We start from the raw sequence: 27,094 nt of genomic DNA on the forward strand, positions 1-27,094 counted from the left end.
GATTGTTATTCAGCTGCACCTACTATACAATGAACAAGGTAGGTGGGGAGGAAGAGGGGGAACCCTCAGAAAGATTCAGGAGCTATGCTCCTGTGAGCTCCTGCTGAATCTGAGGTCTGGGAAAAAGACACTGCTTATGTATCAACATCACTTCCTGTAAAACCCTACACAAGTGATGTTACCGGCACTGAAGGATTTCAGCAGTCTTTATAGCAAAACCACAGTGATCAACAATATAAAAAAATTATTAGGAAAGGGATCAAACATAAAACGATCAATTTTGTAATGCCAAAAGCTATAGGAAATGTCTCAATAACAGAAAAAGGGGGTACTAAGTACAAGAGGTCTAAGAACGATTATAGAATATACTAGCAGTAAATCCCATTGTAGGAAGAAATACAACGGGCCCTAGAAAAAATATTTGGGAGGGTGGTGATAAATGTGTAAGTGGCAGGCAGGAAGGAAGATAGACAAACAGAATAAAAGAGAGAGAGAGAGAGAGAGAGAGAGAGAGAGAGAGAGAGAGAGAGAGAGAATGGTATGGAAAAGATGGGGAGAAAAGAGTGAAAGGCCCTTTCTTCATTCAGCTTTTCTCCAGATCTAATGAGCACTGAATCCACCTGCTACAAACTTGCATCATTCAAAATGCTTCTACATTTAAAACTATGCTTCTCACCTTTTACTGAGTTTTACTTCTATATTTGAAAAGAAGGAAGGCCCAGGCAAGAATTCCACACACACACACACACCCCACCCCGGCATGGCAGTGTACACATAGCTGCCATGGGCCACCTCTTTCATCTGCCTGGGACCCAGGCAGCTGAAGGGGATGGTGGGGCACCTCTCTGCCACTTGGAGGCTGCCTTCCTTTGCCATCACCTCTTTCACCTGTCTGGGACCCTGGCAGGCCTGGTGCTAGGGCCTCGGGCACCCCAGGCCTGCACCTGTCCTGTGCCCCCCAATTGTGCCTGCCCTACTGCCGCACCCCTGCTCATGGGGAGAACAGGTGCAGCAGTGTGGAAGGAGAGGTGGACAGGCTCTGGCCGAGCCGGTTCTGCACAGTGCACTCTCGGAGGTGCAGAGCACCTCCGAGAATGCACTGTGGAAGCGTTCTCCTCTGAGTCATGCTCAGAGAAGCCATACTGATGCCCCACCTGGCACATTCACCTTGAAGGCAAAAGCAGCCAGGTGGAGTGTGTTCTCCTGTGAGTTGAGCCTCCCTTGCAAGGGAAGCCCAGCTCAGAGAAGCTGCACTGACGCCCCGTCCAGCTACCTTCGCCTTGAAGGTGGCAGCAGCCAGGCAGGGTGCATTCTCCTCTGAGCTGGGCTTTCCTTGTGAGGGAAGCCCTGCTTGGAGAAGAGCACATGTCAATGCAGTTCTGAGCAGCACATCTAGTGACTTCTTGAATCAGTGCTCTCACAAGTGAACAATGGATAGGGCTTTGGGGAGGAGTTTTAAAACTCGAAGGGGAAGTTCTACAATTACAAAATTAGATCCACATGTTCAGGAAAACTCCTGTTCAGAAATATGCTTGAGAACTTCAGGGCAACTGTATATTGTTTTTAATGTATATTGCTTTTAATATTCAATGTGGTTTTAAATGTTGTTAGCTGCCCTGAGCCTGTTAGGGGAGGGTGGGATATACATTAGATAGACAGAAGGCAGGCAGGCAGACTGACTCCAGGATAAAATTGTTTTTGGTGCTTTTTAAAAAAAATAAACGTAGAAGTCTTAAGAGATTGCATAGCAAGACAGAAGTGATGGCGATATGCAGTGTAAACAGTTACTTTTAAATACACACAGACAGGATTTTCTGCCAAGTGTAGAAACAGCCAAAGAGAAATGGAAGGAAGGAAGGTAGACAGACTGAGGCTGCAATCACATGCATTAAATAATGCAGTTTCAATCCAGTTTCAAAGCACTTTCTATCTGGATTTTGCCAGTTCACACAGTAAAATCCAGTTAGAAAGTTCACTGGAAGTGGATTGAAAGTAGGGTTGTGAATCCCCAGGTGGGGGCAGGGGATCCCCCAGTTTGGAGGCCCTCCCTCTGCTTCAGGGTCATCAGAAAGTGGGGGGAGGGAAATGTCTCCTGGGTACTCCATTATTCCCTGTGGAGACCAATTCTCATAGGGTATAATGGAGAATTGATCTGTGGGTATCTGGGGCTCTAGGGGGGTTGTTTTTTTGAGGTAGAGGCACCAAAATTGCAGCATAGCATCTGGTGTCTCTCCTCAAAAAGTGTCCAAGTTTCGAAAAGATTTGACCTGGGGGTCTAATTCTCTGAGACCCCCAAAAGGTGTCCCTATCTTTCATTATTTCCAATGGAGGGAAGGCATTTAAAAGGTGTGTGGTCCCTTTAAATGTGATTGCCAGAACTCCTTTTGCAGTTCAATTATGCTTGTTGTCACACCTTTGCTCCTGGCCCCACTCCGATGCCTCTTGGCTCCACCCTGATGTCTCCTGGTTCCACCTCCAAAGTCTCCTAACCCCATTCTCAAAGTCCCCAGATATTTCTTGAATTGGACCTGGCAATCCTAATTGAAAGTGCATTATTTAGTGTGTGTGATCACAGACAGAATGAAATAAAAAGACAGAAATACGAAGATACAGAGAAAGAATGAGAGAAAGAACAGAAGGGAGATATAAATATGGGGGGGTGAAGGAGTGAGAGCAGGGGTCATTTTGTAGAAGAAGAGGTGCCAGAGCTCATCAGCACAACTCATTTGCATATGCCACACACCCCTGACATATCTGGAAGGTGTACTAAATAATATCAGCTCAGCATCTACTTAAACATGCTTCTTGAATTATAATTATCATCTTACTCCCATCGTACTTTTAAAATTACCTTCTCCTATGTGGCCACAGTGGCATGATGAAGATTTCCATCTGTCTGCTTTATATGTTTTAGTTATTTCCCCATTTTTTGTGGAAAAAAATATTAGAAAGTTTGTCAAATCTTAGAGTTCAGCAAAATTCTCACAGGGGGGTTGTACAATAGAGCCCAGAAACAAGTATTTGGGAGGCAGGGGTTCAAAAAAAGAGCACAGTAAAATTTAGAGGTTCTGGAACTCCACTTCTGTGAGCTCCTGCCCAAAATGAGGCCTGTGAGAGAAGTAAAAAGGAGAAGGAAGATAGACAGAATGAAAGAAAAAGACAAATACAGAGTAAGAATGAGAGAAATGAATGGAGAGTTATGTTAAAGTTTGGGAGAAAGGAATAAAATAAAGTCAAAGGAAGGAAGGGAAACAGGGTGACAGAGAAGTGACAGGAAGATAGGCAAGCAGGCAGGCAGCCATTATAGGCTTCCCAATCCCCAGGTCCCAGCGGGAGATCCCCCATTTTTACAGGCTTCTCCCCACCCCCAGCCAGCTGGCCGGCAGAAGAAGCCCCGCCCCCCACAGTCACCATGGAGTTTTAGAGCTCCTGCCGGTCCGTTTTTAAAATATGTGCCTTTAAGGCTGAGCAGGAAGGACTTCAGAGAACGGCCCCTCCCTTTGTTTTGCTTTCGTTTTCAGATCAAGTAAAGTTCTGCAGGAACAAGACCCAGTAAGTATTTGTGTGTGAGAGAGAGGGAGGGGGCAGGGGATTCCCTGGTTTGGAGGCTCTCCCCCTACTTTAGAAAGCATGGGGGGGTAGGGAAATGTCTAATGGGCACTCTATTATTCCCTATGGAGAATGATTCCCATAGGGAATAATGGGGAATTGATCTGCGGGTATTGGGGGCTCTGGGGGGGGCTATGTTTTGAGGTAGAGGCACCAAATTTTTTGTATATCATCTAGTGCCTCTCCCCAAAATACCCCCCCCCCAAGTTTCAAAATGATTGGACCAGGGGGTCCAATTCTATGAGCCCCAAAAGATGGTGCCCCTATCCTTCATTATTTCCAATGGAAGAAAGGCATTTAAAAAGGTGTGCTGTCCCTTTAGATGTGATGGCCAGAACTCCCTTGGAGTTTAATTATGCTTGTCACACCCTTGCTCCTGGCTCCACCCCCAAAGTCTCCTGGTTCCACCCCCAAAGTCCCCAGATATTTTTTGAATTGGACTTGGCAACCCTAAGCCATTAGAAGCCTGCCTTTCACCCCTTCCCACTTGCAGGTGTGTGGGGGGGGGAGGAGTGAAAGGCAGGCTTCAAATGGCTTCCTGTCTCTTAAAGCAAGCAGCCCACTGTAGCCTAATTTGAGTAGAAAGAGTGAAGACAATTTGCAGGTGTAAAGGGGGCTTGAGTATAGAGAATATAGAGTATAGAGAGCCTGTTTATCTGCTCTGCTGAACTGCCCTCCCCCCAAAAGGAGGATTTTCTGGCATATTTATAAATATAAATACCTCAGGTCCCAAACAGTAAGGGCAGGGGGAGCATACTGGGCAAGTGCAGCTTTGGCTGGCAGTGGTAGTTGGAGGCGGCAGAATGGTGGCAGCATTGTTTTGGGGCAGGGAGATGGACTGAAGAAGGACAGTAGTAATCAGTAAGACTCCAGGAGAATCTCTCAGCAGACAACCGTCTTTGTCAGAGGCTGACTGATGAGGTTCTGGCCTGACACGGCTGGCAGTAGGTGGGTCACAGTGAGGCTACCCAATGACAGGGGGAGTCATGACAGTCAGAGTGCAAGGCCACTCCTGTGGTAGCCACAACTTTCAATTAAAATTGAGGATCGAGCCACCTGTGAAGCTTTTTTTATATCTACAATAAAAAGGAATAATAAAGGTGCATATGATTCAAAATTTGCAAAACTATGAATAGGATGATTGTGATTTCTAGTACCCTTCCCCCCCACCCCCGATATTGTAACATCCCTGTATAGATCTGATTTGGAAAACTGTGTACAATTCTGGTACCTGTATCTCAAAAAGGGCCCTATATATAGGGCCCTTGATAGTACTAACTTAGATATTTAGAAAATGCTTTACACTGCAGTTTATCAATTTGAATTCTTATGAGTAACAAAACATTGAGTCAAGCATTTCAGGAGGACTTTTTGTATAATAAAAGGCTGAAGAGTCTAGAACTTTTCAATTTAGAAAAAAAGACTAATAAAGTTTATAGAGGTTTATAAAATTATGCATGGGAAAGAAAAAGTGGTTAGAAAGAACATATTCTACCTCTCCCAAAATAACAGAACTTGGGGGAACCTAATGAAATTGTGACAGGGGAGACCATTCTACTAAGCACTTCCCTAAAATGATCACCCTGTCATTGCTTCAGCTGTCAAAATTTATCTTTCAGAAAATTGCACAGTAGGCACAGGTAGCAATTTAAAACAAATTTTGGTTTATTTAAAAAGACTGGCAGGGAAGGGATGGGATATTTACATAGGTTTTTGCAATTTAGAAGATGTTGGCAGATAGTTAAAACTGAACACAGAGCTATGTCTGAGGTTACTGAATTCACCAGATACAGTGTTACCCATCAGTTGATTTAACATTCACTAAAGGTATCCTCGATGTTAAAGGTTTATCTTTTTATAACTGTTCTCGATTTCCAGTGAATTTTCTCACTTCTAATCACACAATCTTAAGTGTGCCCTGCTTTTGGTTATAAGACTAAAGTCTCTCACCTAGACCTCTTTCTCTGGTGAGATTGTTACTATCTTCCCTTGAAGATAAATAACCTGCATCTTTGACACCTTTTGAGGGCCTTTCACTGCCACCTCAAAACCTTATCCCAATGCCTGATCTACCAGACTGTCTTTTCCCCCTTTGGATACTAAGCTTAATACAGGAAACTGTTCTCCTTCTAAATATGTGATTCTGTGTTTTACATATGCAGAGGCTCTTTCTTAACTCCTGGAAACAGCCTCCCACCAGAATTTCTGTTATTCAAAGTCACCCCACACTGGCTCTGAATCAGATTCTGCTTTGTATTTTTTGTCACACACTAGACAGCATCACAAAGACTGCCACTCTCTTTTCCAGTCACTCTCCAACTGCTCCAACTCAGTAACTGCTTTCTCCAACTGTCTAACTGCCACCCTGAGTTCCATTAGCTGTCACTCACTTGCAGTTCCATTAGCTGTCATTCACATGCCCTTCCTCTCGGCATCCATCACAGAAGTAGATGAACAGACAAAATTAAATACCCCCTCATAAATAATTAAATTGTGTATTCACTGCCTGTGTATGTAGTGATGGCAGTGGACATATATGGTTTTAAAAAGAGGTTAGGGAGCTTCATAGAAGAAAAGTCCATCAACAGCTACTTACCATGGTGATTAAAGGAAACCTCCATAGTCAGAGGCAACAGTATCAGTGAATACCATTGAATTCTAATGCTAGAAGGCAGCATTAGGAAAATCTTTACTCATTTTATTTCCTTCCAGATAAAACAGTTGGCTGCTGTGTGAAACACGTTGCTGGTTTAGATGGGTCATTGGTCGGATCCATCAGGGCTCTTCTTATGTTCTTGTTTGTTAATGTGATACAACATTGGGATATTTTTGTCTACTCTTTCCATAGGACTTATGGAATATTACAAAATCATCTCTGAGTTTCTTATGGCCCCAAATAAATATATTGCACAACCATCTCATGTTATTTTAATAGTTCTAATAGTGATAGTAACAATTACATTATCTAAAATAAGCATAATCTCCCGCTTTGAGAAAGTTGTGAAGACTTGCTTCTCACACTTTCCCTTTTCTGCACCCCAACCTGAGTGCTTGTCTGGACATTGCTTGGAGAAATAATCCTTAATTGATTCCTTGAGGGAGGGGTGACTTACAACTGAAAGCATATACAATGCAGTTTGTTTGTTATGCAGCTGGCTTCTTGCTATCTGTGCAGTAGTGGCCAGTGACTATAGATGGAAATCAGCTGTTTAATTGTCATAATGCAGCATTGTTTCTGATTTTATTACTTGCAAATGTAAAATCAAAGGAAGAAATGTATATATATATATATATATATATATATATATGGTTTTTAATATATATATATATATATATATATATATATATGTTATATGCTTCAACATTTGTACATGGTTTTTAATATATATATATATATATATATATATATATGGTTTTTAATATATATATATATATATATATATATATATATATATATATATATATATATATATTAAAAACCATGTACAAATGTTGAAGCATATAACATATGAAGATAGAAGTCATTAGAAACACTAGAAATAAATGTCCAGAAAGAAGCTACATTTCCATTTGTCACCCCAAATTTATATCATTGGCAAAAACATATAAAATAAATCAGTTCTTCTGTAGCCAAACATCTCATTTTGTCCATTTATCCTCCGCTTCTTGTTTGGATTTTCCTTTCAATAATGTCGTTAGGATGTCTAGTTCCGCAATATCCAAAATTTTCTCTAAAAGTTCTTCCATTGTCGGTAAATTTCTTTTTAATTTAATTTAATTTGATTTGATTTTTTTATTTATACCCCGCCCTATCCCACAAGTAGGCTCTGGGTGGCTTACAGCAGTAAAAAACAAAACATCGGAATTAAAACATCATAAAACATCATAAAAATAGTTTCAATAGTCACAACAATATATTCAGAAGAAACAGACACTATTTCAGGCATAAGTGGCAAACATATATCAGCACGTATGGCCAATTACTGTCAGCTCTATATAGGCACCATGAGTGTAAAATGGTGGGGGAAGTGATGGCATTCAAAGGGACACCTGCCAGATCAATTAAAAGCCTGGTGGAAGAACTCTGTCTTGCAAGTCCTGTGGAACTTTGACAAGTCCCGCAGGGCTCAAATCTCCAAGGGTAGCTCATTCCACCAAGTAGGGGCCCAAACCAAAAAGGCCTTGGCCCTTGTTGAAACCAGTCAGGCGTCCTTAGGCCCAGAGACTACAAGTAGATGTTGTGAGGCAGACATCAGAACCTGGGGGGGGGGCTCATATGGGGAGAGGTGGTCCTGTAGATATGCATGCCCCTGGCCATAAAGGGCCTTAAAGGTGAGAACCAACACTTTGAAATGGATCCGATACTCAAGAGGTAGCCAGTGCAGTTCGTGCAGCACTGGGTGCATCCACACCCGTATAGGCCTTGATGCTAACAGCCGGGCTGCTGTGTTCTTCACCCACTGGAGTTTTCTTCCAGTATTTGGCATAATATTCTTGTAGCAGTAACAATATGTGCAACCAAAGCTAGTCTATTTGGTGTCATGTTCTAGCAGTGGAATATTTTAAATACATTTTCCTTAAAGGTTACAGATTTTGTAATCTTAATGTTTATTTTCCATAATTAAGACCACTGTTCTAACTCAATATTGTAACCTAGATTTTGAGACAATTTAATCATAACTTCCTTTACTGTTTCATCTTCCATTTTCAACTGTAACAGATAATTGTACTTTTTAAAATAAGCTTATCAGTTTCTAACATTAATTTGTCAAATGAACAGTTTTGGGCGTTAAAACCCATTGATTTATCTTTCCTAAATCTAGATTTTAATTGAAGAAGTAGCCACCAATCGAGGACTATATTTTGCCTTACTAAGTCCATATCTGTTTTCAAAAAGCCATCATCCCATAAAAGATCCTGATATCTTATTATTTTATTAACCATTAACAGATGTGTCTGGGTGAAAGTTTTGATAGAAGAAACCCAGCTTGGGGTCTTTGTATATCTTGCATTTCTTATTTTATCCCAAATTGCTATTAAAGACTTTCTGATCAAATGGTTTTTAAAATACCTATGGACTTACATATTATGCCAAACAAAGGCATGCCAACCTGTTTGTAGGTCATGGCCCTCTGAAGTCAATAACCTTGTATTTTCTAATTTTATCCAGTCCCGAACCCAAACCAGGTCACTTGCCTTGTGATATAATTCGCAATCTGGCAAGGCAAGGCCTCCTTTCTCCTTCACATCTTGTAAAATTTTTCACTCTATTCTCGGTTTTTTGCCTTGCCATTTAAATTTCGTAGTTAACTTATTAAGAGTTTGGGAAAATATTTTTCTTGATGTTATGGGTAATGTTTGAAACAAAAAAAAAACTAGTTCGGGTTAAATAACAATTTTTATTGTGGCAATCCTGTCCGTGAATTATAATTGTAGATTTCTCCAGTTATTTAAATCTTTCTCAGGTTTTTAAAAAACATTTTCATGTATTTATTCTCTAAATGGGAACTGCATCTATTAGTAAGTTGAACCCCCAGGTATCTTATTTTCTTTTGAATTTGAAAGCCAGTTTTATCCGCAAGCTGTTCACTTATAGATGGGGACATATTTTTAGTAGTTACTTTAGTTTTTTGTTGATTAATTTTCATTCTAACCACTCTTCCAAAATCCTCCAAATTTCCTTTCAGGGCTTCAATTGAGACAAGCAGATCTTCCAGAAAAAAGCGCAGATCAGCAAATGCCTGAAGTTTGAACTCCTCCCCTTTTATTTTCAGACCTCGGACTTTTTAAAATTGTTTCTAACTACAATGTTTAAGGTTTCCAAAGTCAATATAAAGAGTCTCATCCCCTTCCAAAGTTCAACTCTGTGACATCTCCCATTTACTATGATTCTTGCTTTTTGTTTAGTATAGATTATTTGTATCATTTTTGTGAAATATTCCCCAAAATTCCTCTCTTTAAGTTGTTGTATTAAAAATTGCCAATTCAAATTGTCGAAAGCTTTTTCAGCATCTAAAAACATTAGAGCCATTTGCCTGTCTGGATGGGACTCAAAATGTTCTAAAACATTAAGAATGACTCTTACATTGTTTCTAATTCGTCTTTTTGGAAGAAAGCCAGATTGGTCTTCTTGAATAAGCATAGTTAAAATATTTTTTTTGTCACGTTGATAGAATTCTGGCAAAAATTTCCCTTTTCTGTGGGGAATTGAGGCCATTAATATTGATTGAAATTATCTTCATTTGGGTCCCCATTGTTGTGATTTTAGCCCTTTACTGTCCCACTTATATATATTTTCTTCTTCTATAGCCTTGTCTCCATTTGTAATCCTCCTGCCAACTCTCCCTCTACTTCTTGATCTGATTCTGATGAGCCTTCTAGTACTTGTATGAGATGAACATTTTTTTCCTTCACTGGATAAATCTTTAGAGTTCTTTTCCCCTTTCTCTTTCATCCAGCTTTTGGCTTTGTTATCTAGAAAGTCTTTAAGTTTAAGAACTGAATCAATCTTATATCTTCTAGCCTGAAAAGTAAATATGCCTTCCAGAATATGCCATCTATAAGATGTAATCTTTTCTTGCAGTAATGTAGATAATACTCTGTATTCTACTCTTCTTTGTCTAACCTGCCAAGGAATCTCTCTACTCACTTTGACCATCTTGTCCTTTAATTTTTAGAGGTTCATCTTGTAAAGCCTTTCATACTGCCTCCTTACTTGCCTTCTCACAAATCTAAGATAGGTAGTGAGTTCTTTTTTGCAAAAGCTGAGTTAACTCTAAACATAATCTATTTCCTTTTCTAAGTCTATTGTCTCCTTTTTTCAAAATATGTGACAATTCTTTTCCCAACACTGATACTAGGTCTTCTTGTTTTTCTTTAGGGATGTTCAAAAACCTTAAGATGTAGTCAGCCTGTTCTATTTCCAATTTAATCATTCTATTTTCTGTGGTTTTTTTGTTTTAATTCTACCACATCTATTCTTGGTTTACCGTGGTTAATTTTAAGTAAATAGACTTTGTGGTTTGTATAAAAGTAGAAATATCTGATTTTGAATCCATCAATTGATTCTGTAACTCATCTAACTTAACTGTCAACCCTCCTATCTGTTCTGTTAGATTACTTTGTACCTGATTTAATGCAGCTATAAAAGAAGCTTGTAAAGTTGCTTGCAATTCTTTTAGTGCATCTTGTGAGAGGGCCATTCCCACTGACTTTGTCAGGCCAGGTGAGAGAACTAATTTAGTTTATTTACTTATGTTTAAATAATACAAATAGACTTATTTTAACTTGTAAAGTATGAGAGAACTCAGTTTCCATCTCAGCTAAATAGTAGTTAAATATCTATTGTAACCCAAAATCTTGCTCCAGACCCTTAGCCACAATAAATAAATCTATTATTAAAGTTGTATTAGGCAAACAATATTATCAAGTATAAGCACCCAGTTTCTAGCCATACACCTTCCCTTCATTAACTATAAGTTGAAATTACATTTCACATTTCATTCCTTAACATTCACCCCACTAAAAATCAAGAATTGCACTTATATTAAATATTTGTAATCTTCAACATTTCACAGCTAATAAACAAATCAGTTATTTCATTTCATTTCATTCCTTACTATTTCATTCCTTAGGATCCACTCAAACCAAAAATCAAAAATTATATCTATATTATGTGATTATAAGCTCCAAAATTTTCACAGCTGTTAGACAAGTCAATTAAATACACTTTTCTTATCATGTACCTTCCCCTCTATTAAGTCTAAGGATCAGTTCAATTCACATTCTGCACTTCATTCCTTAACATTTACCTAACTAAAAAATAATAATAACAACAAAACCAAAAATTCAAACAGGTGTTTGTAGTCTTCAGGGATTCACAGTTAATAGGCAAGCCAGTTAAATGCATCAACATTCAATAATCTTTTATGGTTTTTTCTTCTTCCCCTCTTGTTTATTCCACTGTAAAAGGTTTCAAAAAGGGAGGGGGACAAGGAAGAGAAGAAAAAAATCCAGAAAATATATATTGTCCTTTTCCAAAGCCTTTTTTTTTTAACTTCTCAGGTCTTATAAACCACTGAACTTCTCAAATCCAGACAATAGTCCAACAAAGCTTTTAGCAGAGCAGCTAAACTAAGTGTTTCATAGAAGCCTCTGAAGCACCATAAACAACACCTGTTTCTCCAGCAATAATGAGGCAGCTTAAATTTCCCCCCCTGTCCAAACATAGTCCAAGCAACACGCACGCGAAACTAGACTTCTGGGCTCCGTCATCTTGGCTTCAGAGGTGTCCGCAGATCGTCCTCCTGCAGCACATCTGAGTCTGGCTGTTGGAGGGGTGTCACAGAAGTGATGCCCCTATAGGAAAGCCCTGGAGAGGCTTTTTCTTCAGCATGGGACTTTTACGGGGAGAGAGGGGTTCAGCGGCAGCTGCCCCTGTGCTTCCTGTATGTCCTGAGGCTCTGCAGCCATGAAAAGCTGGTGCACCAGCAGAAAAAGAAGAATGCCCGGCCGCTTTCTTGCTTTCGTTTTCTCCAATACGCCTTTGATGTAGCGTCTTTCTACTCCTAATGTGACTATTCTAATTGACAAGTAGGTGACTTTCCAATTATGCTAATGGGTCACTTTACATAACAACGAGAGACTAGCTCAAAAGAAGAGAAATGAGGCCTCGGAAAGTTACGAGCAATTTTAACTATTTAAATTGGATTGAATACAACTACTAAAATCGACCCGGATTATAATTGGACATATACTAAAGAGATTATTATTAGGTTGCAATATGATCTGAACATAAAGGAGATATATTCTAGAGAGATCTGTCTCTATCGCCTGACTATATTTGAAAGAATGACATTTGAAATCTCAGCTGGAGCTGTCGTGGAATGTGGATTAGCAGGAGCTCGAAGCTTCTTTACAATTTGAACTAAAAGACTGAGTTTGCTGTCAGAGAAAAATGGCACTGCCTTGCAAAATGTCTTATAAAAAGATATCTTTTTAAATATCATATTTCTGAAACAGGATCTTGGCTCATTTATGCAGCTTATTAAAGACCAAATGAGTTGTTTTATGCTGAAAGCTAATGAAATTGCAAACCTACAGAAGTTGAGTGCTAAAGAGAGTCTGCTGACATCTGTGGAATTGGAATGGGAAAGTGATATGCTCCGAAACAAACAAAGGAAAATCAAAATGGTCTCCTATGTCGCAGTATTAAAACAAGACCGGAAATTAAGATCCAGTGAAGTCATGCTGAGAGGGAAAAATGGTGTTGAATTCTTCCTCCCACTGTTGAGAGGCAGGCCACAGTGAGAAGAGAAAAGGTACACTCTGATCAACAAATTCAGATGTGGAAAGCTTTCCGGAAGAAGGATCTTGAATTTTTTTTTTTTCATTTTTGTGGATGGTTGGATATGGAACCCTGATTAAGAAGTGGCATGCGATTTCAAAAGGCAAATTGTGATTAAATGTGCTGTCTCTGATGTAATATGGATGCAGAAATTAAAGGAACTCAAAAGCTTTTAATCTTTGGGAAGAAGGATTCCTGAATTTTGATTTTTCTTTTTTTGTGGGTAAACAAGCATGCAACTATTAATAATGAACAGATATCCGATTTTAAAAGAATAAGGGAGATCCTAAAGAAGTAAGAGAGTTGGTAAAATTTTAATTAAATATATTTAAATTACAATAAATATAATTAATTTGGATTAATGCTAAAGAGTGCAGATAACATATTTCTTTATATAGTAGATGTATTTACAGTATGCTTATTTAGTGAAAATGCTCATACTGATGTAAGAGCTGGATTAACGGTTGAAAATGCAGATAGCACAATTATTTTGTAACTTGGTAGATTTGTTTTTAACATGCTCCTTTGGAGAAACTGTTTAGACTAAGATAGACAATCTATTAAGTTGTATCTTATGTAATTTGTTAAGGATAAAGATATGATTTTATGCGCTTATTTTAACAAGGATTTTGTTAAACCAACAATCTAATGAGTGCCTATAATAGGGTTAAGTTAAATTAGACAAAATTGGTGTTAAGATAGTTTTGAATTTTTTTTAACTTTATATACTTATTTGTGTTTAAGAAGAATTGTTTAGATTCATATTGCTACTACTAGTTTATTAAAAAAAATGGTAATGAAAGAAAGGAAGGTAAAATATATGGAAATCATGTACTTGCAGGTAGAATGATTTAAGTATTTTATTGGGACGTAGAATTATAATTGATATATTTGTACTTCTTTCTGTTTCTTTTTTCCCCATTCTGTCAATGCCCTTTTCTCCCTTTTTATGTATTCTCTGCATTGCTTTTTTCTTTTGTAGTTTAAATCAATAAAAAAATTATAAAATTGAACACACAGCAAAACTAAAAAGAACAAAAAATACTTTCCTTAGTCCAGATAAGAGATAGGCCAGTTCTAATCCTTGAAAGTTTTAGTGTGTATTGCTCTCTTCCAAAGAAAGCTGCTTCAAATCAATTCCGCTTTCTCCTTAGTCTCCGACAATCACAACTGCAGCGCCGTAATGGTGTCCCATAGTGACCTGGGCTTCAGGGTTGTTAAGGCGCCCAAGAATCAGCCTTTGCTTCTCCCCAAGCTGCCATCCGCACCCTTTGCTTGCAGAGCACCTCAACTGAGCTCCACTGAGTCTCCAGAGGCCTGGAGACCCCCCAAAGTTGCCTGGTTTGGCTTGTCCCTCAACTGGCGTTTTAGGACGCGGCCACTCCCATAGTGCTGAAACCGGAAAAAAGATAATGCAGCATTCTTGAGGCTACAATAGAATGTTTGAGAATATAACAGCCTTCTAATGTATTATTTCTTTTCTCACAGGGTTTTTGGCTTTGCTGTACATTTATGCTCTTCACAGAAATCCTGAGGTTTGGGACAGTCCTGAGGTAATTGATGATAATTATGATTATGATTATAGTTATGATGATATGGATAAAGGCAAGGCCTTTCTGGTGAGGCTGAAATAAATGGATGTGTTTAATGCTAACATGTGAAAAGTGATATACAGTTATATATTAGAGACATACAGTATGCTTTAACAGGAAGGTTGGTAGTCACATAGGCACTATATATTTGTAGAAGAATCTCCCCCCACCTCCTTTTTGGTTATCACAGGATAATGAAGTACAAATATGTTTTTCCCATTTCATTATTGTTTCTGAGCATTCATTTGTTTTTGCGTTATTTCTTTTCATTTATCCCTGATTCCCAATGGAAAAACCATTTCCAGCTAATTTCTTTGTATTTTATCCAATGAAGGTGAAATATGCCAAGAATATGTCTCTCTCTCCCAAGAAATCAAAAGGCAAACAGATGGGAGAAACAACCTCAGTAATACAGGCAATCAAATGCAGATTATATTTCTGTTTATATGTTTTCTATCTAATTTGGAGAAAATTCTCAGAGACTGTATCCTGCAGTTTGTATCCTGAAAATTCTCAGAGACTGAAAAGATCTTTCCTGCCAAAGGCAGACTGGTGAGTGTTTGTTCTCTCACCAGTCTGCCTTTGGCAGGAAGGATCAATCAGTCAAGCTCAATGAAAATCACTTTAAATGTGTATGCATTGCAGTGAATAAGTCGCAAATTGTTTTTGGCTGTTTCCATATGAAATTTTTTTAACTGCATGTAATGCAGGAAAACCCTGGGTTAAATGGGACCATCTATGTGACATCATGATTACCAGAAGTGTCAAACGCATTTGTTATGAGGGTCAGATCTGACATAAATGTCACTTTGTTGGGCTGGGCCATGTGTGCCATAAAATGTAACATGAAGGACCAGCGATATAAACTTTATAAAAGTTATTTCAGATGTCGAATGGCAATAGCAGGTGAATGAAAATAGCAGAGCTGAGTAGGTGAATGAAAATAGCAGAGCTGATTAGGTGTAAAATGAAGAGGGAAAGTAGGTATGGAGATACCAGCATTGGTAATGAGACAGGAAACCTATGTCTCAGTTCCATCCAGAAGGATGCAAAGAATAAATGGGCATAAGATTGACATTAGAAACCACAACATTCAGTTGCTGACCTAAGAGTAGCAGTGCTCTTACAAAGGAATTTCAAAAGGAGGTTAGAGAGATTGCTGAATTGCAAGTGATAATGAAGCTCAAGATGGTTGGACTGAATTGAGAGCTCATTTTTCTGTCTCATTCCCAATGAGTTCTGTTATCATTTGGCATCTAAAAATCACTCCACTTTCCAAGATTTTAGGACCAATCCAAGTGTTCTAATTCCCAATCAGGGTCTTTTTAAAAGAAAAGAAAATCCAGATAGGAAAAGAGAGATCCAATCATTAAAAAAACTTCTCAGAATAAGCCAAAATAATTTCTTGTGCTTGTCAGAAAAAAATCCACTCATCCACCCACCCTTCCTCTGGAGAAGTGTGTTTGAAAACAAAAGCTTATATCTGGAATAAAACATTGTTGGTCTTGAAGCTGCCATGGGATTCCAACTTTGTTTTTTCTCTCTCGCTTTCCTCCTCCTCTTCCATTCCTCCCCAAAAGAGGAGGAGTAGCCCCAGAGATGGAATCAGAAGCTGTGAGATAAAGACAAAGACCAATTTCGCACTCAGCTTACCCCACGGTGTCAGGCGATAGAGACTCAAGGCTGTGTTCATTGATAAAAATGGACACTTTATTGGAAACTCATTGCAAGATACAAAAGTTGAGACTAATGCCAGAGACTAGGGGTCCCTGGGTCTTATGGAATTCTACATCAAAGTATTATCTAAACAAAGTGATTCTCATAACAAAAGAAACTGAAGGTGCAAACTTTCACATGAGAGCTCCCCCTTATCTCTTTGCCTAAGGGAAGATGCTGGCCGGACATGGTATCTATTAACGGCCACATTCTTTTACTCCTTTCACACTCTGCACAAGGTTAACACTTCAAACAGTCTCTCTTTGATATGCATGCTAGCTACAATACAACAAAGGCTTTTGGAGTTAGTATGAAGAGTCCATTTGGTTAGTATTATATGGCTTTTATTATAGGAAAGTTACAGAGCCTGACATACTGCCCCCCCTAAGCTCTTGCTTGGGGTTTGTCTGGGTGCAGTAGGTAAAATCTTTTAAAAAGAAGTGGGGCCCTTAGATCTGTTGATTTGACCCACTCATCACAGGACGGGGGAAAGTATTTCCAACGAACTAGGAAGTGCAGGGTTCCCCTTTTGAATTTGGCATCCAGTATCTCTTGCACTTCATGATGACTCTGACCCCTCACTTGAATAGGGGTGGGAGTCGTTGGGCGTGGATGCCAAGACGTAGCTCCAGGATCCTTTTTCAAAAGACTGCAATGGAAAACAGGGTGTATTTTACTAAACATCTTAGGCAGTTCTAGCTCGACTGTTACAGCATTTATTACTTTTTTGATTTTGAACGGTCCCAAGTACTTGTATGCTAATTTTCTGGACGATTGGGGCAAAAGTAGGTTTTTTGTTAGGAATACTGTGTCCCCCACCTTGAAAGCCCATTCGGGGGAGTGTTTTTTATCGAATTGAGCCTTGTAATCCTTCTTCGCTATTTCCAAGTTTTCCTGGATCATTTCCCACCCCTTAGTCAGAGTTTCCCATCACTGACGACAAGAAGAGAGGGAACTGGTAGTGTCAGTGGCTGGTAAATTAGGAAAGGGTTTCCCCTCATATCCATTCACGATTTGTAAGGGGGTGGACTTTGTTGAGCTGTGCAAACTGTTGTAACCATATTCAGCAAAAGGCAATAAATCCACCCAATTGTCTTGTTGGTAATTGATAAAGCACCTAAGGTATTGCTCGAGAAGAGAGTTTACGCGTTCTGTCTGTCCGTCCATTTGTGGGTGGTAGGCGGAACTCAAGCCATGTTCAATCCCAGTTAGTTTACCAAACTCCCGCCAGAAGTTGGCAATGAACTGTGAACTGCGGTTGCTAATGACCTTGTCTGGGAATGAGTGGAGTTTCACAATGTGCTGGAAAAAGAGCCCTGCTAGTTTTTTGGCCGTGGGGAGCTGTTTGCAGGGGATAAAAAGTGCTTGCTTTGAAAATGTATCCACCACCACCAAAATCACCGTTCGCCCCTTAGAGGCGGGCAGTTCGACTATAAAGTCCATAGATACTACTGCCCAGGGGCGCCCTGCCGTCGAGGTGGGGCATAGTAACCCCAGGGGTTTCCCCCCTCTTCTTTTGGCCATTATACAGGTAGGGCAGGAGGCTACAAATTCTGAAATGTCCTTTTTCATTTGCGGCCACCAAAATTGTCGGTTTACTAAGTGCAGCGTTTTCACATAACCAAAATGTCCATCTAATTTGCTGCTGTGGCAATGCATCAGTACTTCTTGGCGGAGGGTTTTTGGGACTGTAATGCTGTGGACCAAAATTATATATGGTTCCTCTTAATTTTAAGTTTGGGCAGGCTGGAGGCCTGCTTATAAATTTTTAAATGTTTTTTTTTTTTTGGCAAAGCCCTAGAACCTAAAGGTCAGGCCCATTAGAGAGGGCCTTGAGTTGGTGCACCTGCAGATTTGTTGCCCAGGGAACTGAAGGGAGACACCTGTGGCTGACACCCATATCTGGGTCTCATTAATGCTATTTTGTGGAGTTGAGTTCTGATTGGGTTTTTCGAATCTACCCACGAGGGCTCCTTAAGAATAAAAGATTACCTTTTTCTTTGTTCTGGGCCCTCTACGGGACGATTGGACTAGACTCTGGGACCCTAGACTCTACGCTGGGGCTCTCTGTTTGTGGATTCAATGGACTTTGTTGCCTGATTTCTTTGGAACCATATGGTGCCTTTAGTTAAGTATATTTTGCAACATTATTGTTTTGGCTCACTGCTCTTAATGATAATTTTTAAGCCTATCTTTAAATAAACTCTTTTTTGGTTTTAAAAAAGAGCTTTCTTGTCGCTTTGTGGGGGGGGTTGTAACAACATGCCAAAAGCTTACTCGACCGCTCCAAAGGTCGCCTAATCTACCAAATAAGAAAAAAATACCTTGTCTGGGGAACTCCCGGCCACATCTGCTGTGGTTGGACTTTCCCTGGTTTTAGAGGATAAAACTCTGGCGTTGGGCTGGGATCTCAGAGTGAAAAAAGTAATCCAGCCTGGTGGCAGTTTACCCCAGGATCCGGTTTTGGGCCTGGATATTTGGATTTTTGTTTGAGCCACCATTCTAACGGCCCGCCTGGTCTCGGTCATAAGGGTCGGACCGTTACAGGGACGTACAATTTCCCTTCGTGATACCAAAATCCTCCCTCTCCTTTTACTAAGCCTTCCAGTCGCTCCTCCCCCTCACGTTCTGCTTCTGTGATCAGTTTATCCCCCCCCCCCAGGGTTCTGGTTTCCCGATCTTTTTCCCCGACCGAGTGGTCACTTTCCCTGATACTGCCGAAAGCGGGATCAGCGAGTCTATAGTTTCCTCCCATTGGCTTTCATGCTGCGGCAGCCGGGAGAGGGCATCCGCCAACAAATTCTTCGAGCCTGGGATGTGACGTAGCGTGATGTCAAATTTGGTAAAAAATCCCGCCCACCTGATCTGTTTGGCGGTTAATTTTTGGCGCCCCATGAGTGCCTCTAGATTTTTGTGATCTGTCCATATTTCAAACGGCACTCTGGCCCCCTCCAGCCAGGACCGCCACGTTTTTAAGGCAAATATTACTGCAAATGCTTCTTTGTCCCAGACTGACCAATTGTGTTGCTCATTGGAAAATTTCTTAGATATATACGTGCATGGTCTCAGCCTCCCTTCGAGGTCTCTCTGCATTAATATTGCCCCGACGACTACATCGGAGGCGTCACATTGCACCACGAAGGGCTTTAGCTCGTTGGGGTGCATTAAGATGGGTTCACTAGTGAACAGCTGTTTGAGTTTTTCGAACGCCTTTTGACATTCGGGGGACCAGGCTAGTTTCGAGCTTGGTTTCTTTGCCTTGGGGCCTCGCCCCTTTGTCTTTAACAGTTCTGTTAATGGCAGCATAATCTTAGCGAACCCCTCAATGAACACCCTGCAAAAATTTGCAAATCTGAGGAAGGACTGGAGCTGTCTACGTGTTCTCGGGGGTTCCCAGTCTAATACTGCTTGAATTTTCACTGGGTCCATGGCCAACCCTTTCCCCGACACCCAGAAGCCTAAATAGTCCAGCTCTTTCTGATGGAATTCACATTTAGACAGTTTTGCATAAAGTTTGTGCTCTAGTAACGTGTCGAGAACCTTCCTCACCAACTTTATGTGGGAGGGTAGATCTTTAGAATAGATAATGATGTCATCCAGGTACACCACCACCCCTTTGTACAGGTATTCTCTTAATACTTCATTGATAAAGTTCATAAACACTCCGGGGGGCCCCTGCAGCCCGAACGGCATTACTAAGTTAGAGTTTGTAGAATCTTTCGGGATCAAGTGCCGTGTTCTACTGGAGAAAGTTTTCCTTCCAGACGTTTCGTTCTCAGCTGCGGAGAACATCCTCAGTGGCGTTGCAGCCGGAGCAGGCGCTCAGACCTTCTTGGCTGCTGTGCATTGAGTGGGGCCAGGGCTGCTGGAGAGCTGCTATTTCTAGGCTGGACAGGGTGTGATGAAAGGGCAATTGATTTGTGGATGTGCCCATTGTTTGGTGGGGCTTCCTGGAAGGGTAGTGATAAGGAAACTGGCTGTTGAATGTGACCATTGTTCCGTGTTGGAAGGGGTTTGAAGATAAGGAAGATGGTTGTTGACTGTGCTGATTGTTCTGTGGAATTTGCTGGTTGTTCTGAGACTTTCTGCAATTTATAGTCTGTAGGGTGTTTTGCAGAGCTGGGTACCAAGATTGGTGGATGAAAATGCCTTCTTCTTTTCTGTTAAAATTGTGCTGGTGTTTGTAAATCTCAATAGCTTCAGTGTTCAGGCGGGTATGATAATGTGAGACTGTAGAAAGGACTTCAGTTCTTTCAAAGTGGATGACGTGGTCTTCTTCTTGAAGTGCATGTTCAGCTACAGCTGATTTTTCTGGCTGAAACAAGCAACAGTTTCTCTTGTGTTCGGTGAGACGGGTGTTGATACTGCGTTGGGTAGTGCCAATGTAAACTGCACCACAGGAGCAGGGTATTTTGTAGACTCCAGGGGTTGAAAGTGGATCTCTCATATCTTTGGCCGAGCGCAGCATGTGGTGGATCTGTTGTGTGGGCTTGAAACCTGTGTCAACATTATGCCATTTGAGAATGTTGCCAATGCGGTCGGTGACAGATTTTATGTAGGGCAGGAAGGCTGTACCCACATTTGTGTGTGGCTCGGGATTTGGTGCGGATGGTCTCCTGGGATGGAGGGCTCTTCTAATTTCTTGTTGGGAGTATCCATTGGCCTGCAGTGACTGTTTGAGGTAGTGTAGTTCCTGTTGGAGTTGGCTTGGTTCACAGATGCGTGATGCATGGTGAATGAGGGTTTTTACAACTGTACGTTTTTGGCGAGGATGATGATTGGAATTCTTATTTAGATAGCGATCGGTGTGTGTGGGTTTCCTGAATACAGTGTGGCCGAGTTTTCCGTCATCTTTCCTGGTAATGAGAACGTCAAGAAAGGCAAGTTGACCATTGTTTTCTTTCTCCACGGTGAACTGGATACGAGGTTGGACTGAATTCAGATGAAGGAGAAAGTTATTCAAAGCAGCCTCTCCATGACTCCAGATGGCAAAGACATCATCCACATATCGGAGCCAGCAACGTGGTTTTAGGAGGGCAGATCTTAGTGCTGTATCTTCGAAGGTTTCCATGTAAAAGTTAGCGATGACAGGGCTAAGGGGGCTTCCCATGGTAACTCCATCGATCTGTTCATAAAAGTTATTGTTCCATTGGAAGTAGGTAGTGGTGAGCACGTGGTGGAATAGGGCAGTGATGTCATCAGGAAAGATGTGTTGTAGTTGAACAAGGGTTTCTTTGACGGGAACCATGGTGAACAACGAGACGGCATCGAAGCTTACTAAAAGATCGCTGGGTTGGAGTTTTAGGGGTTTGATTTTTTCCAAAAAATGTGATGAGTCCCTAATGTAAGAGGTGGTGTTGCCCACAAGGGGTTGAAGAAGGCCGGTCAAGTGTTTGGCTATGGTGTAGGTAGGTGAGCCGATGGCGTTGACTATTGGTCGAAGAGGAACATTGGGTTTGTGGATCTTAGGTAGGCCATACAGTCTGGGGGGCAGAGCGTCAGACTTTCTGAGCAGGCGTTGATCCTCAATCGGTATTGAAGAGCCTTTGATGAATAGATTTGTCTTCCGAAGTATTCTTGTGGTGGGATCGCAGCGAAGTTTCCTGTATGTATCTGGCTTGAGAAGGTCCTGAATTTTATTATGGTAGTCTTCTGTATTGAGAATAACTGTGGCGTTTCCCTTATCCGCTGCAAGAACCAGTATGTCCTTGTCAGTGTTGAGGCGTTGACTATCCTCTTCGACCGATAGTCAACGCCATCGGCTCACCTACCTACGCCATAGCCAAACACTTGACCGGCCTTCTTCAACCCCTTGTGGGCAACACTACCTCTTACATTAGGGACTCATCACATTTTTTGGAAAAAATCAAACCCCTAAAACTCCAACCCAGCGATCTTTTAGTAAGCTTCGATGTCGTCTCGTTGTCCACCATGGTTCCCATCAAAGAAACCCTTGTTCAACTACAACACATCTTTCCTGATGACATCACTGCCCTATTCCACCACGTGCTCACCACTACCTACTTCCAATGGAACAATAACTTTTATGAACAGATCGATGGAGTTACCATGGGAAGCCCCCTTAGCCCTGTCATCGCTAGCTTTTACATGGAAACCTTCGAAGATACAGCACTAAGATCTGCCCTCCTAAAACCACGTTGCTGGCTCCGATATGTGGATGATGTCTTTGCCATCTGAAGTCATGGAGAGGCTGCTTTGAATAACTTTCTCCTTCATCTGAATTCAGTCTGTCCTCGTATCCAGTTCACCGTGGAGAAAGAAAACAATGGTCAACTTGCCTTTCTTGACGTTCTCATTACCAGGAAAGATGACGGAAAACTCGGCCACACTGTATTCAGGAAACCCACACACACCGATCGCTATCTAAATAAGAATTCCAATCATCATCCTCGCCAAAAACGTACAGTTGTAAAAACCCTCATTCACCATGCATCACGCATCTGTGAACCAAGCCAACTCCAACAGGAACTACACCACCTCAAACAGTCACTGCAGGCCAATGGATACTCCCAACAAGAAATTAGAAGAGCCCTCCATCCCAGGAGACCATCCACACCAAATCCCGAGCCACACACAAATGTGGGTACAGCCTTCCTGCCCTACATAAAATCTGTCACCGACCGCATTGGCAAAATTCTCAAACGGCATAATGTTGACACAGTTTTCAAGCCCACACAACACATCCGCCACATGCTGCGCTCGGCTAAAGATATGAGAGATCCACTTTCAACCCCTGGAGTCTACAAAATACCCTGCTCCTGTGGTGCAGTCTACATTGGCACTACCCAACGCAGTATCAACACCCGTCTCACCGAACACAAGAGACACTGTCGCTTGTTTCATCCAGAAAAATCAGCTGTAGCTGAACATGCACTTCAAGAAGGAGACCACGTCATCCACTTTGAAAGAACTGAAGTCCTTTCTATGGTCTCACATTATCATACCTGCCTGAACAGAGAAGCTATTGAGATTTACAAACACCAGCACAATTTTAACAGAAAGGAAGAAGGCATTTCATCCACCAATCTTGGTACCCAGCTCTGCAAAACACCCTACAGACTATAAATTGCAGAAAGTCTCAGAACAACCAGCAAATTCCACAGAACAATCAGCACAGTCAACAACCATCTTCCTTATCTTCAAACCCCTTCCAACCCTCCCAGCAATTAACACGGAACAATGGTCACATTCAACAGCCAGTTTCCTTATCACTACCCTTCCAGGAAGCACCACCAAACAATGCGCACGTCCACAAACCAATTGCCCTTTCATCACACCCCGTCCAGCCTAGAAATAGCAGCTCTCCAGCAGCCCTGGCCCCACTCAATGCACAGCAGCCAAGAAGGTCTGAGCGCCTGCTCCGGCTGCAACACCACTGAGGATGTTCTCCGCAGCTGAGAACGAAACGTCTGGAAGGAAAACTTTCTCCAGTAGAACACGGCACTTGATCCTGAAAGATTCTACAAACTCTAATGAAAACCTGAAATCCTGAAAGATTCTACAAACTCTAATGAAAACCTGAAATCTTTGGCATTACTAAGTATTCAAATTGCCCCATTGGGGTGTTGAATGCTGTCTTCCTCTTGTCTCCTTCTTTAATCCTGACTCGGAAGTAGGCGTCTCTTAGGTCTAATTTGGTGAAGATGTGCCCTTCCGACACTGTGCTTAGTAAGTCTTTGATCAGTGCGATGGGATAGGCATTGGACATGGATATGGCGTTTATCCCATGAAAATCTGTGCAAAGTCTAAGCCCCCCGTCCTTCTTTTTCCTAAATAGTAGCGGGGCCGCGTGCGGCGCCGTGGCGGGTCTAATAAACCCCCGGGTTATGTTTTTGTCCAGGAACTTCCTTAGCTCTGCTTTCTCTGCCCATCCCATCGAGTACAGTTTCGTTTTGTGTAATTCTTGCCCTGGTATGAGTTCGATAGCACAATCCGTGCTCCTGTGGGGGGGAAATTTGTCCGCTTCTCTTTCACTAAACACTCTACGCAAGTCCCGGTACTCTTGAGGGATGAATTTTACTTCTTCTATTGTTAGACATAGTCTCTCCTTCCGGGGAGGGGGAGAGGGGCCCCAATCCCCCAACCATTTGTGGTTGGTGCATTTTGGCTGTCAAAGTCTATAGTTTGTTCTGCCCACTGGATGTTTGGTTGGTGTCTTGCTAACCACCCCACCCCACTACTACATCGAAGGATGAAGAGGGGGCAATCACAAACACTTCTAGGTCCCACTGTTCCTTAATTCCTACCGCGAAAAGTTGGGTCTCCTCTATGCACGGTTCCCCCCTCATCACTTACCCTTTCATCTGTTCAGATTGTAGTGGGTGGGGTAGGGGGTTCTTAGCTAAGCCTAGTGCTTCCACTAGCCTCGGGGTGATTATCTCTTTCGTGCACCTTGAGTCAATTAACACTCTGACGTGCATAAATCTTTTAGAGTTAGGGTTCAGTAAAGTCACAGGGACCAGCAACAGTTCTCCTGATATTCTTACCCGTAGTGGTGCCGGTGTGACGTCGACCTGCCTTTCGGCACTGCTTAGGGCAGGTTGTGCTCATTTCCCGTCGGCTCTGCTTCGTCTCCGGACTCGTCCCCCCTGAAGGTAAAATCCTCATCAAGCACCAGCGAAAGTGCGGTGCTGCCCCGACTGGGCTCCTTGGGTCGTCCCGTTGTTTTCTTCATCTTGGGACCTGCGGACTTCGGTGCGGAGGGGGGGGCTCGAGGTTTCTCTGGGCATTCCCCTACGAGGTGCCCCGGGTCTCCACACCGGTAGCACCTGCGGGTGGTCGGCCCCTTTGTGGCGCTGCCTGGGGGGTTAGGTTTTTTGGACTCAGTCTTTGCCTCCGACTGAGCCTCGCGTCCCCCTCTGTTGCCTTCTCATTGCCATTGCAGTGCCACCCAATCCATGTTGGTCTCCACTTTGCCTACTAGCTGGACCCACCCCACTAGTTTGGTTGGTCGAGCTTGGTGGAGGGCCTGATCCAGTAGTGCGGATCTGAGGCCACTTTGGTAGGCCTCGATTTTCATCATTTCATTCCAGCCTCTCACCCGGGCGCAGTGGGTTTGGAACTCCGCCGTGCATTCTCTCACCGAGCAGTTTCCTTGCTTCAGGTCTTTCAGTGCGTTGAGGGCCCAAGCCTCTCGGAGGGGATCTTCGTATTGCCACAGCATAGCTTGCAAAAAGACATGCATGCTCCCCAACTCCGGTGCTCTTGATTCGTACAGGCTCATGTACCATCTTCGGGCGGCTTCCATGAGCTTCGAGCCCAGGTAGTCCACTTTACTGGGCTCATCGGGGAAGGAGTTCCCCCAATAGTGCATGTAGCTGGTCGCCTGGATCGTGAAGTATTCCACTTCCTCTGGATCCCCATTGAACTTGAGATCGAGTTCATGGGGTTTTCCTGGTTCTCGGGGTGCTGGGCCTCCCGGAGGGGGTACCGGCGGGGCTGGGGATCCTCTGCTGCCACTTCCACCCGAGTTCACTGGTGGCACGGGCTGCCCCCTGCCTCGGGGCAGCCATCATTCTAGTTCCCACAGGGCCTGCAGGCGGTCTATCTGCCTCCCAATCTCCCGGCCGACTGACTGGGTGTTGCTTTGGATCTCGCTTCGGAGGTCTCTCGCCAGCCCTTGCATCTGGGTTTTCACCTTTTGCAGGATTTTCTCTTCCAGCCGGGCAGCTTCATCCGCTCTTTTTGGGTCACCGCTCCCGTTCTCCTCCTCCTCTGAGTCAAGCGGGCTCCTGGGTGCTTCCTCTCCCTCCTCTCCAGATCCTCCGGCCGATGGTCGGGTGAGGAGGGTCTTGTGTCACACCGGGACCATGTCCATCAATGCCGTGGAGGTTCTCGGCTTCCACTGTGGTGGGCTGATGAATAGCATTTGGGTGTAGGTAGGGGAGTCAATCCCTGTGGCTCGCCTAGTTCCAAGGACGTGCCACGGGGGAGTTTTCGGTTCCCCTGTAGGTTCTCCGTTTTCCAGAACTTTTTCAGCCATCCGACTTCAAAGTGGCCGGTTCAGATAAACCTTTTTCAAAGGATTAGTCTCAAAATGTCAGGCGATGGAGACTCAAGGCCATGTTCATTGATAAAAATGGACACTTTATTGGAAACTCATTGCAAGATACAAAAGTTGAGACTAATGCCAGAGACTAGGGGTCCCTGGGTCTTATGGAATTCTACATCAAAGTATTATCTAAACAAAGTGATTCTCATAACAAAAGAAACTGAAGGTGCAAACTTTCACATGAGAGCTCCCCCTTATCTCTTTGCCTAAGGGAGGATGCTGGTCGGACATGGTATCTATTAACGGCCGCATTCTTTTATTCCTTTCACACTCTGCACAAGGTTAACACTTCAAACAGTCTCTCTGATATGCATACTAGCTACAATACAACAAAGGCTTGCGGGGTTAGTATGAAGAGTCCATTTGGTTAGTATTATATGGCTTTTATTATAGGAAAGTTACAGAGCCTGACACACGGTCACGTTCCTCTTCTCTGCGCAGCGTCTGTTGGATTTCCCACCATCTGCGCCGGAGTTACAGGAAGCATCGCGACTTTCGTGCAGCAAACGGAAACCGTTAAAAACCAGTTTCCATTCACTGTGTGAAAGCTGCAACACTTCCTGTAACTCCAGCACAGGTAGTGGGAAATCTGACGGACGCTGCACAAAGAAGAGGAACGAGACCGCGGGGTAAGCTGAGTATGAAATCGGTCAGAGAGAGAGAGAGAGAGAGGTAAGCTTGTCTTTGTATCTTTCCTCATGATGTAATACATGTCACGGTCCCAAGGTGGGATTCCCAGCTAAGCTTCATTGTGCAGTC

At 42.4% G+C, this 27,094-nt stretch overlaps 1 protein-coding gene across 1 annotated transcript in view; it reads left to right on the forward strand.

Annotated features, from left to right (window-relative positions):
* LOC132566596 (cytochrome P450 4B1-like) overlaps positions 1-27,094 on the forward strand; it is an 85,512-nt gene that overhangs the window by 49,772 nt on the left and 8,646 nt on the right. Inside the window, exon 10 of the mRNA XM_060231780.1 lies at positions 14,444-14,508. Coding sequence (XP_060087763.1) covers positions 14,444-14,508 — 65 coding nt within the window. The remainder of the gene's footprint in view (positions 1-14,443; positions 14,509-27,094) is intronic.

The sequence above is a fragment of the Heteronotia binoei genome, chromosome 2 (genome assembly GCF_032191835.1).
Source record: "Heteronotia binoei isolate CCM8104 ecotype False Entrance Well chromosome 2, APGP_CSIRO_Hbin_v1, whole genome shotgun sequence".
NCBI lineage: Eukaryota > Metazoa > Chordata > Lepidosauria > Squamata > Gekkonidae > Heteronotia > Heteronotia binoei.